We start from the raw sequence: 15188 nt of genomic DNA on the forward strand, positions 1-15188 counted from the left end.
ATCTATAGAAACTGTTATTGTTATACTGTACTATAACATATTACATGACCACGTTAAGCCAAAGAAATATAACAACAAAAAAATATTGAATTTCAGTGAGAGAAAAAAAATATACAAAAATGAAACATCATCCATCCAAAGAGCATGAGTGCCCTCTAATGGAGAAAACATATTTCATACCATGAAATCAAAACGATCAAATCTCTGGTTTTCAGCGGTCAATCGGTGCCAAATAAAAACTGGGAGAGGGAATAATATCCGCGCCTTCGAGTGATTTTGATGGTGGTGCTCTATGTCAAATACTTAATTTTTTACGATGCTTTAAAGACGCTACGTGATTGAACTTATCTATAGATAAAGCATTCAGATGTATCTGAAGTTTACCAGTCAAAAAAAAAAAAAAAAGTATATTTGTTTACAGTGGTTCCTCGACATACGATCCTTTCGACATCCGATGTAAAATTTGACTCGTCAATAGTCTCGATATATGATGACATGCTCGAAATACGACGATTTTCAACGGCGCTGCAATTTCATCGTTTTCCCCCAAGACAGCAGCACGGGGTATTTTCTTGTAGGAGAAATCAACATTGGTCCCAAAAAGTCACAAGGTGTGTTCAGAAACAGCATGCAAAACACAATCGCCACATTAGAAACCGATTAGTTATATTATTATTAGGGCTGTCAAAATTATCGCGTTAACAGGCGGTAATTAATTTTTTTAAATTAATCACGTTAAAATATTTGACGCATTTAACGCACATGCCCCGCTCAAACAGATTAAAATGAAAGTGCAGCGTCAAGTCCACTTGTTACTTGTGTTTTTTGGTGTTTTGTCGCCCTCTGCTGGCGCTTGGGTGCGACTGATTTTATGGGTTTCAGCACCATGAGCATTGTGAAATTATTGACATCAACAATCGCGAGTTACTAGTTTATTTTTTGATTGAAAATTTTACAAATGTTATTAAAACGAAAACATTAAGAGGTGTTTTAATATAACATTTCTATAACTTGTACTAACATTTATCTTTTAAGAACTACAAGTCTTTCTATCCATGGATCGCTTTAACAAAATGTTAATAATGTTAATGACATCTTGTTGATGTATTGTTATAATAAACAAATACAGTACTTATGTACTGTATGTTGAATGTATATATCCGTCTTGTGTGTTATCTTTCCATCCCAACAATAATTTACAGAAAAATATCGCATATTTTATAGATGGTTTGAATGCGATTAATTACGATTAATTAATTCTTAAGCTGTGATTAACTCGATTAAAAATTTTAATCGTTTGACAGCCCTAATTATTATTGTTACATTGTTTTTCTTATTTGTATTTATATGTTTTTCTATATGTAATTGGTATTTGTGATTGTACTTATGTATTTATGAATAATTTAGCATAGGTTTTTGGGATTTGGAACAAATTAATCAAATTATAATGTATATAATCCCGCTCGACATACAACCATTTAGACTTACAAACCAGTGTCTGGGACGAATCAAATTCTTATTTAGTGTTATACTAAGTACCTGACTTACGTGATTTCGATTTTACGACGCCGGAGTTTCTTCCGCAATTTTGTCTCCAGTGGTTTATTTATTTATTTTTCAGTCGTTCAGTTCCCGTTGCTGTTCTTCATGTCAGGACCCCGTCCCACCACTCAGCGTCGCCGCAATCCTACAGTTCCTTTTGGCCAGGAGAACAGCCATATCCTTGTTCTCATGCTGCTGCTGCCTCTCCCCCGGTGCTGACTCCTCTTACGAGTCCCGATCCGGCCTTTTGAGTTCAGACGGCAGGCTCGCATTGAAAAAGGCGATGCTGGCGACCTGAGCAGCCATGACATCCCCCCTGTTGTCTCTCTCATAGACTTTTTTAATGATATTGACGGGACACGGGGTGCGGGGCCGATGAATTGGGGGCCTGCATTGTTGGCGTGGCCATCAAGGCTGACGGAGTGGAATCACATCATTGAAAATTCTTGTGATTAAATGCTTAAATCCCTGAATTCTTTATAGATATGGGCATAAAACAGTCTCGATTCTTAGTTCACAGCAAAAAAAAACATGCAGTTAGCATTTATTTTACGGAAATATGTTGAAGAATGATGCTAGTCTGTTAGACAATGTTGTGGCAGCTTGACAACAAAAAGCTTTTTACGTTGAAAATTCTTGTAAAAAAAAAAAAGAAAAATATATAATTACCTTGAATCCTCGAACAAATCACTCCTGGGACAATCCTTCGTTGGATCGCTGCATGTGTAGCTGTGTCCGACCGCGAATAATTGAAGCGGATTGTGGGATGGCCCCCTACTTTAAGGCGTGGCGCAGTAAAGGTCGAATCTGACCCGTCAATGTCATTATGAGGTTATGCCTCTCTAATCTTCCTACAGTGCCCTTTTCTTTCAGCAAGGCAATTCACTCACGGGTAAAGCCCGAATAGTTATTGAATATAACGTTATTTAACACATCGTACCTCACAGAATCTTATTTTTATTATATATAATACTATCGTTATTATTATTATTTATTATTTATATATTTTATAAATATGACATATATTACATGTTTTTGGATAGTTATTTTGAGATTTAGAGGGTATTTAGGGAAGGGGGTAGGTTTGCATAGGGACCCTAAGGACAAAACAAATTTTCAGGATGCTCAAATTGTCCCCGCCAACTTTTAAGCAACCATATTGGCGTGATATAATGACAGTTAGATAGGTCATTTAGATTGTCTTCCCATATGTTTTAATGGTTGTAATTGACCCCACCATTACCAAGTAAATTATGTTAGACTAGGGCTGCAGCTATCAATTATTTTAGTAGTCGATTAATCGATAAACCATTAGTTCAAATAATCGAGTAATCGGATAGGGAACATGAAAAATTAAATTAACTGAACTGAGCCTCAAATGGTATAAAAATAAATAAATGAGGATTTATGTACAACAAAAGATCAATTGGCTAACTTACATCGCTAAAGTCCGCTAGTTCAAATGCTATAAAATGCTAAAACTTTTTTACGATGCTCTTGTTCAGACACATATTCCCACAAAAATAGGCTAAATATGCCTATAAACTAAATTACGAATGCATTAACAAACAAAAAAACATTAGCTCAAACAAAATTTAGCTTATGTTGGTCTTAACAGGGAGCACCTGGATTCAGCCATGTGAATTGAGGCCGAATAGAAGGCAGTGTATCCACCCAAATCAGTAAAACTAAATGCAAACACTTTCAAAATAAACCATTACAAGGTCACTTTAATTAAACGAATACTCGAATCAGCAAAATTTAATTAGAATATTTTTATATTGTTATATATATATTTTTAATTGAGTTAATCGATTAATCGTTGCAGCTCTAGTTCAGACTTACATGTGCCTCTTTTCACTTGCTTAATGTGCCAGTCCATTTTTTTCCCTCCTAAACACACATTTGATTGGCAAATGACTTGACAGCCGAACCCCCTCCTCCCACACACACACACACACATTAGATTAGGGATATTAGAAGTTATTTCTTTCACGCAAGCAGCAGCCAATGTAAGAAATGTAAAAAGACTTCAATGTTGTGGAAGAGGGGAACACGCCACCAATTTTGCTACTGAAATTCCGACCTGCATCAGAGTTAGCATAGCATGCATAGCATTAAACTGTGTGAACCTGCTAACCTGCAAAACTCGAGTAGGAAGCTGCTTAGAAAGAAGTGTCCTCCTGTATGTGTTTTCTGCTGTTTACATTAATTAAACTGTGAGAAATGTAGTGAACCGAGGTGTACCCCCTTTTCCCCAATTTTACTTTTTGTTTTATTCATGTGGTTGTAAAACAGCCCACAGGAGCTTTCATTTTTTGTTGAGTTTGCCTGTGCTTGTGGACAAAGGCACTGGTGTTTTACTTGAGGGACAGCTCCATTTTTATTTATTTTTGTTATTTCCTGACAAAGACGTGTTTTCAGATATAATTAATTTCTTTATTTAGACAATGTCGAGTAGTCTCAAGACAAATGTTTATTTTTTTTTTTTAATTCCAAGATAGTTAAGAGATGATTAACAAGCTTGTATTTATTGTTTATGTTAATATAACTTGAGTGATGTTCAAACAATGCAATTTAAATTTGCTCATAAAATCTGGACATTTTTTCTGGAAGTTTTCAAAATGTTTCTTTAGCAGTTTTTGAAAACAATGGTTTGAATTGAACGGTGTAGGCTGAACTAATACACATAAAAGTATAAGTCAATACAGTTTTATTTTGCATTGATCATTATAAATGTCCCGTCCCCAGCAAAATGACATTCAGGTTAGGCCATATAGTCCCTACCAATGTTGAGACCAAACCTACGCGCTTGATTTAGGGGAACTTAAAGGGTGAATTCAGACAGGAAATTTGGTTTCTGTTGCCAGCATAAGAACGGAACTCATTCCTAACTACCTACCATAATTTCTGGACTATTGGGTACCCCTGATTACAAGCCTCACTCAGTACATTTTTAAAGGAAAAACCATTTTGTACATACATAAGCCTCTCCTGTCTATAAGCCACGTGTGCCCACTTAGTAACATGATATATTGACAAAGAAATACACAGAGTTTTCAAAATTTTAATAACACACCTTAACTTTTTGTTTCAAAAAGCGCCAGCAAACATGGCAGTTATATAGCAGCGGCACGGAAGTTACATAGCATCAACACGGCGGTACAGCACTAACTGGGCTGGTTATTAAAAACATAAAAGCCTTTGTTAGCAATTTTCATCTTCCTCCTGTGCACTCAAACCATGGAAGTCTTCACCCTCGGTGTCGGATATGAAGATGCTCAGATACACTTCGTCACGTACCTACTCAGTCTCTCCTTCGCTGTCGCCTTCAATGTTTCCCATAATGAGGCAAATTCACTCCTGAGTCCGTGCCGTTCGCCTCGTCACGCAGCAGACTGGCCCCTCGAAACCCGTTGGTGATGGCAGACTTCTTTCACACCGCTTCATGCTGCCAGGCTCCCCCGGCATACCTGTGCAAAAGCTGCTCTTCGCATGCGGCAAGTCTTGGCAAACCATCTCTCCCCGCTAGTCATCCAAGCTTCCCATATAACTCTGATAGCCAATTTAATTTCTTCTAGCATTTTCTATGATGCGGGTCTACCAATTCTACTCATGCAGGAAGACGACGGTCCGCCACCTCTATTCATGCACAACGCACAAAATTTAACCACCAGTGTTCTGCCAAAATCTGCTACATCGGCGGAACGTGTACATGAGTCAAATTTGACACCCAAAGTACTACCGTTTGCTCTAAGCTTGTTTTGTTTAGATGCATACAGGCAGAACATACTAAAAAATTCCTTAAGAAAAATACTTAAATGTAGTTATATCAAATAAGGACGGTTCAAATACGCTACGTGACTAATGTAGTCAACTGCTTCAAAGCTAACACAAAAAAACACAATAGCTAAATGTAGCACAGGGTAATACATGCAAAAAGTATTTTGAGGCAATGAAAAGGTACTAAAAAGCTAAATAAAAACATAAATAGTGAGTAGTCACCGCTTCTAACCTAGCATTGAGTAGGACGTTTCACCGTGTAGTAAAGAATGGTCGAACACTGGTAATAGTGCAAACTAGCGTGTTCCTCGACACATAGGCTAGGTTCATACTACAGGTCTCAATGCACAAATCCGATTTTTTGTCATATCTGTTTTTTTGGCGTGCCTGTTCAGACTGCCTTTGTCCATTGAGACCTTTCAAGTACCACGCATGCGCACTAATTCGCAGTCCGACACGCGCTGAGTAAGATGACCCGCATGCGCAGAAGCATCAGAACAAATGACCACACATGCTGGCTGTCATCCGTCATTCCAGGGATATCATATTTTGCTTTTAAAAAGAGGACACAAATAACAGACATAAATAATCCCAGTTTAGGTTTATATTCCAAGTATATGGATCGATGGATCGATAGCATGCACGCACTGTCCGTGCATGTCACACACACATACGGGCAGTTTGCTCCTACTCTTGGCCGTGTAAGCAATGTTGAAATATTGCTTATAGGCAGACAGTTAGACAGAAAACCGATCATTTTCAGGCATTAAAATTTTTTTTTTATGACTGTTGTCAAGTCCGACCCTTCCTAAAAAGCCGTGTTCAACGCAAGCTAGTCGCTAATAATGCACAGCTGCACCGCTACCGTAGCGTCTCTCTCGCTTTTTGATGACGTAATTGCTGCATGAATTCCGATTTGAGAGACTGGACAGTACAGACCACCGCGACAGTCTGGAAAAATGTGGGTCAGATCGGATTTGAACCACATACGAAAGTGACCCAAATCGGATTTGAAATGGTCCAGGTCTATGCGACTTGTCATGTTCAGACCGTCAAGTTAATGCCTCACTCGAGGCGGAAAAACACGAAAAAATCGAATTCGTGCATTAAGACCTGTAGAATGAACGTAGCCATATATTCCACTTGTCTCACTCCCACATTCCATGCTCGAGCGCCACTGGCGGCTGTCAGAAAAATGCACAAATTTGCCGCATCTTTGCACACGCTGCAGGACCCAAAATGAGGGAAAAAAGTAGCGGCTTGTAGTCCGGAACTTACTGTATATCAAATATAGCTTTTTCACTCTTAGCTGGAGAAACATAGTAATCTCTCTTTTAACAAAGTGAACAAGAGGTACAGCTTCTCAAATCATCTTTCTTGTACATTACAGAAATTATAAAATTTTAGCACCTCAAAATACTTAATTTCTTGAACAAAAAAAAAAAAAAAACAATGCTAATAGACAATGTCTTGTTTGATCATCATTAAGCAGTTGCAGCTTCACCAGGCCAGATGGGTGCCTACTGTCCTAGAGTTTAACCCAGAGACAGATGATCATCTGACATCAATGTGACGTATAGCTCCGCTACACACTGATTGCTTTGGATTACACAGAACAAACATCAGCTCTGCACACAATCCACATTCATCCAAAAGTAGACACAAGGGGAATGCACAAAAGCACACAATGCTTTGTTACACCGGAGCCTATAAGGATTGCTGCCCAGAGGATTATTGGGTAATTGTAGGACATGATTACATACAATTCACTAAATATAAGAGTAATAAATTGAACTATGCTTTACAATATACGGGTCTGTGAGAAAAGTATTGTTTTTAGTAGTTGTCTAGCAATCAGGATGCTCTGAAGGATAAGAGTAATTGTGGTTACTCATGCACTGCCACTGACGGCATTAGACATCCAATCCTTTTAAACTGAGGGAGGGATTGCCAGCAACGATTCTTTGTCAGCCCTTCCGCCGCAAATAGATTAGATGGTTATTGCTGTCAATGGCAGTAAATGACTTCAAAAAATGTTTAGAAAAATATTTAAAAACGGGACAGAGTACTGGTAGAGGTTGGGTAGAATAAAACAAAGGCATGCTGGAAGGAAGAAATCAAGTGCAGATTTTGGAGAAGAGGCGAGGCAACGTTTTTGATGCTATAAAGATGTTTACATACAGTACATGGAAAGAATAATTGGAGAAGCTGATACATTATGAAATGGAAAGCAAAGAAAGAGGAGTAGAGGATCAGAAAGTATAAGACGGGACTGAAAGAAGCTGTTATTAGCCTTGCACTGGTAATAATATTTCGAGGGTTATTTTTCCCAAAGAATGCTAGAATGCTAGAAGACATGCTACTATTACTACGCTACTCTGACTACGCTGCTTTGGGCTACACTAGAGTTGTTACATTTTTCCTCTTTGTTCTTACATATGAGATTTCACTTTATTTTTGCAAGCACAGTTGCTCTACCAGTTTCAGCAAGGAGACGTGGCAACAATAATCACATGAGTCTATTATACAAATCAGATGTAACAATACAGTCACGTGACCACACACAAGCTTGCAGTTGAAAGTCCTATGATCATGCCAGTCTTTTCAATTACTTGGCGTCTTTAAAGCACTGTAAAAAATCAATTATTACTCAACAACTCTCTCCCAGTTTTTATTTGGCACTGATCGACCACTAAAAACCAGAGATGTGATCGTTTTAATTTCACTGAATAAAATATGTTTTCTACATTAGAGGGCACTAATGCAAATTGGATGGGTGCCGTTTATTGATGTGTATTTTTCAAGTTGGGATTCGATGGTTACGGTGTATTTTTTTGCCCTAATGATATGGTCATGTAATAGTTTATAGTCTGGGGTGAAAGTGTGCCGGAACGGTGCTTTGATCCCGAAAATATGACTACTACCGTCAAACATCCATGTTTAAAAAAAAAACTTCCAGGCTGCCACACATGCATCTCCAAGAAGAAAACAATGTACTAATGTCAGATTTACATACACAAGTGTTACCAAGAAGCCTAATAAAGTGCTTGTGTTGCGTCATTCGTTTCCAACGAGATTTATTATTTATTATTTATTATGTTATAATATATTTATTTATTTATCCATCCATCCATCCATTATCTTCTGCTTGCTCCGGGGTCGGGTCGCGCTGGCAGCAGCTATAACAGGGAAGCCCAGACTTCTCTCTCCCCAGCCACTTCAACCAGCTCCTCCGGCAGGATCCCAAGGCGTTCCCAGGCCAGCCGAGAGACATAGTCTCTCCAGCGTGTCCTGGGTCGTCCCCGGGGCCTCCCGCCGGTGAGACATGCCCGAAACACCTCTCCGGAGAGGCGTCCAGGACGCATCTGAACCAGATGCCCGAGCCACCTCAGCTGGCTCCTCTCAACGCGGAGGAGTAGCGGCTCAACGCCGAGTTCCTCCCGGATGACCGAACTTCTCACCCTATCTCTAAGGGAGAGCCCGGACACCCTGCGAAGGAAACTCATCTCGGCCACTTGTATTCGGGATCTTGTTCTTTCGGTCACGACCCACAACTCGTGGGTGAGAGTAGGAACTTAGATCGACTGGTAAATCGAGAGCTTTGCCTTTCGGCAGAGCTCCTTCTTCACCACTACGGACCGGTGCAGTGTCCGTATGACTGCAGACGCTGCACCGATCTGCCTGTCGATCTCTCGCTCCCTCCTACCCTCACTCGTGAACAAGACCCCAAGATACTTGAACTCCTCCACTTGGGGCAGGATCTCATTCCCGACCCGGAGAGGGCACTCCACCCTTTTCTGAGGGAGGACCGTGGTCTCGGATTTAGAGGTGCTGATCTTCATCCCAACCGCTTCACACTCGGCCGCGAACCATTCCAGTGAGAGTTGGAGGTCACGGCTTGATGAAGCCAACAGCACCACATCATCTGCAAAAAGCAGAGATTCAATGCTGAGGTCACCAAACTGGACCCCCTCAACACTTCGGCTGTGCCTAGAAATTCTGTCCATAAAAGTTATGAACAGAGTCGGTGACAAAGGGCAGCCTTGGCGGAGTCCAACCCTCACTGGGAACAAATTCGACTTACTGCCGGTAATGCTGACCAAACTCTGACACCGGTCGTACAAGGACCGAACAGCCCGTACCAAGGGGCTCGGTACCCCGTACTCCCGGAGCACCCCCCACAGGACTCCCCGAGGCACACGGTCGAACGCCTTCTCCAGATCCACAACACACATGTAGACTGGTTGGGCGAACTCCCAGGCACCCTCGAGGACCCTGCAGAGGGTGTAGACCTGGTCCACTGTTCCACGGCCGGGACGAAAACCACACTGCTCCTCCTGAATCCGAGATTCTTCCCGACAGACCTTCCTCTCCAGCACCCCTGAATAGACTTTACTGGGGAGGCTGAGGAGTGTGATCCCTCTATAATTGGAACACACCCTCCGGTCCCCCTTCTTAAAAAAGGGAACCACCAACCCGGTCTGCCAATCCAGAGGCACTGTCCCCGATGTCCACGCGATGTTGTAGAGGCGTGTCAGCCACGACAGTCCTACAACAGCCAGAGCCTTTAGGAACTCCGGGCGGATCTCATCCACCCCCGGGGCCTTGCCACCGAGGAGCTTTCCAACCGCCTCAGTGAGTTCAACCCGAGAGATCGAAGAGCCCACCTCGGAGTCCCCAGACTTCGCTTCCTCAAAGGAAGGCGTGTCGGTGGATTATTTGTTTATTTATTTATCTATTTCAAATTAGTCCTCCCAGCTTGTGTATCCGAGTCAGACGAAACAGTCAACTCGCGTCAATGTGCGCATTCACGCAGAGGACCACCCTGCCTAGATTCTAGTTGTCCGTTTAATTGGCTGACATATTGACATGTGATCAGCATGGATAGTTAGCTCTGATGAATTTGTATCATAAATGATACATTAAGCATTCCATGCATTTCTCATGGTAAAACAAATATAACTAAAGTGAGAATGAAACACAATAAGGTTTCAAACATTTTTTTACTGCAATCAGGTCCAGAATTGCTTGTCTCAAATGTGATACATTTTGCAATATAGTAAATGTGAACTTTGGACTTATTTTTATTCATTCACCTATGTTAGTCTACTTACAGTATTTATTTCCATATAGCATGAAAAAGTCAATGTTTGCATTATCTTCAAACACATTATGCACAGTGAAATGGAATATGTCATTTGTACTTACTATTTTTGTTAATGTGTTACTTTTTTAAATATATGTTTACATTATCTTCAGTTTTAATGCCATGGATGACAAATTAGGTCAGACTGCAATCAGTTCCCTTCTGGAATAGAAGCCGCAAGTACATTGTTTGGTTAATCTCAACAGTATTCTAATTAGTACCTCGTTGGGTCAAAACAGCACAGCAAACACATTTTCTGTGGTATACAAGCCACAGAAATGCATGCCTGCTATGTCCATGGTTATGAAGTCAGCGTCACTCCCTTGGCAAGATCAAGCATGACTTCTGACTAAATAGTTTAAAGAGTGCCTTTGTGCTGTGTCTGTCTTTTTTGAAGCAGAACAACAAGAGTGTGTGTAGACAGAGGATTTGATTGTTTTATACGGCAAATGAAAGATAACATGCACTGATATTACCCATCACGGTGCTGGGTAATGGCTGCCAGCCGGGGGACCTGACAGCCACAGTAGTAGGATGGTAGGTGTGTCCCACACTTTCTCTCTTTGGCATGGCTCCCAGGATGTGGCCTCCCCTCTGCCTGGGCTGCCGGCCGCGGGAGTGGAGAGAGATCAGGGCTCTGATCTTGTGTCGCCCCGCGGCAGCGCCTCTGCATTCTCCTGCTTCCGCCTTCCCCTCTCTTCTCTGCCTGGTTACCCGCTCTGCGCTCCGTCATGGGTCGCTGGCTGGACGCCGGTGACCCTCCCCTGCCCTGGGCTTGGTGAGCCGTTAGGGGTCCCGTGGCGTGCTGTGCCAGTTGGGGGGCTGTGGCTCGTGGGCCGGGGGGGAGGACAGGGGTGCGCGTGGGGTTGGTGGTGCATCCCTACTTCCCATCCTTGACGGCCGGTGTATGGGGGCATGGGTGGCCCGGGGGACCATCCTGGATCCCGGAGGGGTGACTAAGGCTCCAGTTCTGGGCTGCGCTGCCCCCCCACCAGACCTCCCTACCTCCCTGGACTGGCTGGGTGGAGGCCGTAGCCCCGCCAGCCCTCCCTCCCTGGGCCAGCTGGGGGCCGTAGCCCTGGGTTAGCGCCCGCGTGGCGTCTCCCCTCGTTTACGTGGCTGTCGCGTGTTTGGTAGGGTTAGCACGCGGCTGGATGTGATTGGGCACGCTCGGGTGGGGCGTCCTGGTGCCAGGATTGGCGATGGGGCGGCATTGGGTCGGTTGGTTGCCAATGGGTTTACACTCACAAGGGATTCACACGATTACTGATTTCTAGATCTCAGAAGTGATTTGTTTACACTACCCCTCCCAATCAGTTAGCTTATAGACTCCACCACCCCCTCCCCTTCTTTCCCTGGTCAACAGGCCCCCCACATGGTGTCAACTGGAAACCATCTAGCTGACGATATCACCAACATATTCATAGTTAGTGTAGGCGTTCAATGTACAGTATTTCTTGTTGTTGTTTGTGTTTCTTTTCTTTCTTTTTTTGTGTTCACCCATAACTCCTTCCTGTTCGCTGCTTTGTCATTATAAACAAGGTATGTTGAATAATCAATGGGAGTATGTCATACTCTCAATGTGAAACATTAAAACTGTTCAGACCCTCCGGACACTTAGACTTCCATTATCCGTGTCAAACATCTGAACAGGACAGGTTTAAAGAAAAGAAAAGAAAACCTGACTTCTGACTAAAATGTTTAAAGAGTGCTTTTGTGCTGTGTCTGTCTTTTTTGAAGCAGAACAACAGAGTGTGTAGACAGAGGATTTGATTGTTTTATTAGGTAAATGAAAGATAACAAGCACTGACATTAATTTAATGACTGTTTTTCTCTGTTCATAGGTGCTGGGAAAATGGCAGTGTTAAATGGCCGCCTCACGAGGTCAATGCTGTCTTTGCAAGGATAGCTCCATCATCAAGGAAAACAGTCCTATCATGGCCACCTCCTGTTCCCAGACTCGAGTTACTAACCTTTTACGTGGAAAGCACATTTGCTGAAAGAAAGAAAGAGTGTTAAGGCTACCAATGAATATAACCAAATCATGTAGTGTAGTTTTAATCAAATTGCAGCCTCTTCTTATCTGTTTATTTTAATCTCTCAGATTAGCACTTGCTTTTGTAAATGTGTTTTTTTTAGTCTCTGAATGAGAAGAGTGTGTGTAGTTAGAAGAAAGTTACAGAAGGTTTTAATAACAACTGAGAGAGATGGTCCTCCACATCACCCCTTACTCCAGTTCTTGTCTTTACTTCCTTGATGGCTTGTCATGGAGCCTGGTATTCCCCTGTTACTGGCTCCTGGATCAGCTCCTGGCCTCCTGCCTGGCCACTTCACTGGAGAAGCGACAGCGCTCTCAGGATCCATGCTCCCTCCTAACTTTGTGTGTCCTGATAATGGTGCCTCTTTACTTGCTCCTCCTCCTTGCATCTTTGCCATTTGCACTTCTGGGCTTCATCATCTGGGCTCCGCTGCAGGCCATCCGTCAACCTTACCTGTACACCTACCACAGGTGAGTGTTGACATGTTGTTTTTGTTGAACAATTTCTATGTGATAGTACTCATCAGAATATGCTATTGCAATGATGCGGTCACGGAATAAGAAATAAACAGGATGAGTCATGGTGGCGGGTTGAGGGCATATTACACTATGCTGCAGAACATAAATGACATCATAACTACAGAAGCACTCGCTTATTAGTTCAGCTCAAAGTAGCAACCTGGGATGCCAACAATTTATTATGCAATTTGGATCCACGACACCACAATCAGGGTTACCAGATCAGAAATATTGTTTCCAGCCCAAGCACACAGTAAAACCCACCCAGTTTAATGAAATTTCAATTAAACATTTCAAATGACAACACCCCGTTCGAGATGTTTGTTAAAAAAAAAAAATCAACCGTGGGAGAGAAATCATGCTGTTTCTCCAATGAGCATAATGGGAGATGTAAATCTTCTTGAAAAACGGTTAGATGTATTATTTTCATTTCAATAAACACAATAGTTAATAAAGAAAGATATGTTTCGTCATTATTAAACGTCAGAATACGTGTTTGCCAATAGAAATCACTGTTGAAGTGCAACTTTGACAATATTTTTTTCAGAGTCGATTTGAAGTGCATTCTGACTTTATTTATTTATTTATTTTTAATTACAGTGCCTCTAACGCATTTATAAATGTCATGTCAGATTTATAAAAAATGTTGTTGCTCTACGCACTGTTAGGCTCTAAAATGCCAGATATAATAGAGCAAAGAAGACTGCAAATTAGCTGAACTTCATGTGTAGATATACATGTTTAACCGTTGAAATGAATCAAAACGGTTCCATATAATATTCACTATCAATATCAGAGGTGGGTAGAATAGCCAAAAATTTTACTCAAGTAAGAGTAGCGTTACTTCAAAATAATATACTCAAGGAAAAGTAGTCGTCCAAAAAATGTAATGAGTAACATTGTGAGTAACTACTTATATTTTGGATTTTTTTTTTTTTAACAATGGTTTTCCTGAGCACAAAGTTATCTATATGGACTATTGTTATAACGACACTGTACAATAACCGATTACATAACCACTTTAAGCCAAAGAAATACAAAAACAAAAAAAAACATTGAATTCCAATTATTCGTCCAAAGAGCATGACTGCCCTCTGGTGGAGAAAATAGTTCTGAGTTTGAATAGTGCACTTTGAAGCACTTTGAATTGCCTTGTGTTGAATTGTGCTATATAAATAAATTTTCCTAGTGAAGAGTTCCCTTATAATTACTATTTTGAAAATAAAAGGTTTTCTGTGGTCAATCGGTGCCAAATAAAAACTGGGACAGAGGTTAAAATCCGCTCCGACTCATGTTGAGGGCAGTGCTCTATATAAAATAGATTTTTTACTGTGCTTTAAAGACACCACATGATTGAACAGGCTGACGTGAAGATAGAACTCCAGCTTGCGTCTAATTGGTATAATGGAGTCATGTGATTATAGATGCGACGTCTCATTGGTGAAAACTAGAGCTACACCGGCAAACACCAGGCACTTCTCTACTCTTGGCATCGCTGGCCCAAAGAATTATAAATCTAATATGTAGAATAAAGAGGAAAAATGTAACGACTCTTGTGTAGCCCAAAGTAGCAGAGTAAGAGTTGCATTTTTTCTTCACTTATCTATTTCAGTAAAAGTAAAAAGTAGCTTCGTAAAACTATTCTTAGAAGTACATTTTCCTAATAAATGATAAGATCTTAAATATTAAAAAATATTACTTTCTTGCCTGGATTTTTCCCCCCACTTTGTTAAATTTGAAAAAATGTGAGCTCAATTTAGTAGTGGGGAGATTTCTATATTTTGTTAGCTTACACGTGAAGATTGTTTACTTGTAATCGGAAAGAGGTTCATTTAGATAGAAAGATTTATACTAATACTTCATCGTAGCTCCCAGCTAATAAGACAAGCTAATTCCCGTAAAGTACGTAGCAGCTAATTCAGCTACATTAGCTGTTCGTGAACTTCCCTGACAGTAATAATACGACTTTATTCTCATACTAGTAGTACTTTAATCTTGTAGTCTTATTTTCTGTCTTGCTTTGGCTCTAATATTTCTTCATAAAGTGATAGGCGCCGTTGAGTAGGTTTTACTTATTATTAAACGACATAAACACAGTCCAAGCTCCTCGAGCTTTTATTTTGTTACTTTAAGTCACCATTCATTTGAATTTGCATATCA

At 41.0% G+C, this 15188-nt stretch overlaps 1 protein-coding gene across 1 annotated transcript in view; it reads left to right on the forward strand.

The window, feature by feature from the left end:
- smpd3 (sphingomyelin phosphodiesterase 3) overlaps positions 1-15188 on the forward strand; it is a 108986-nt gene that overhangs the window by 38714 nt on the left and 55084 nt on the right. Inside the window, exon 2 of the mRNA XM_057836173.1 lies at positions 12316-12980. Coding sequence (XP_057692156.1) covers positions 12679-12980 — 302 coding nt within the window. The 5' untranslated portion in view covers positions 12316-12678. The remainder of the gene's footprint in view (positions 1-12315; positions 12981-15188) is intronic.

Source organism: Corythoichthys intestinalis, chromosome 5 (assembly GCF_030265065.1).
Source record: "Corythoichthys intestinalis isolate RoL2023-P3 chromosome 5, ASM3026506v1, whole genome shotgun sequence".
NCBI classification, from domain to species: Eukaryota; Metazoa; Chordata; class Actinopteri; order Syngnathiformes; family Syngnathidae; genus Corythoichthys; species Corythoichthys intestinalis.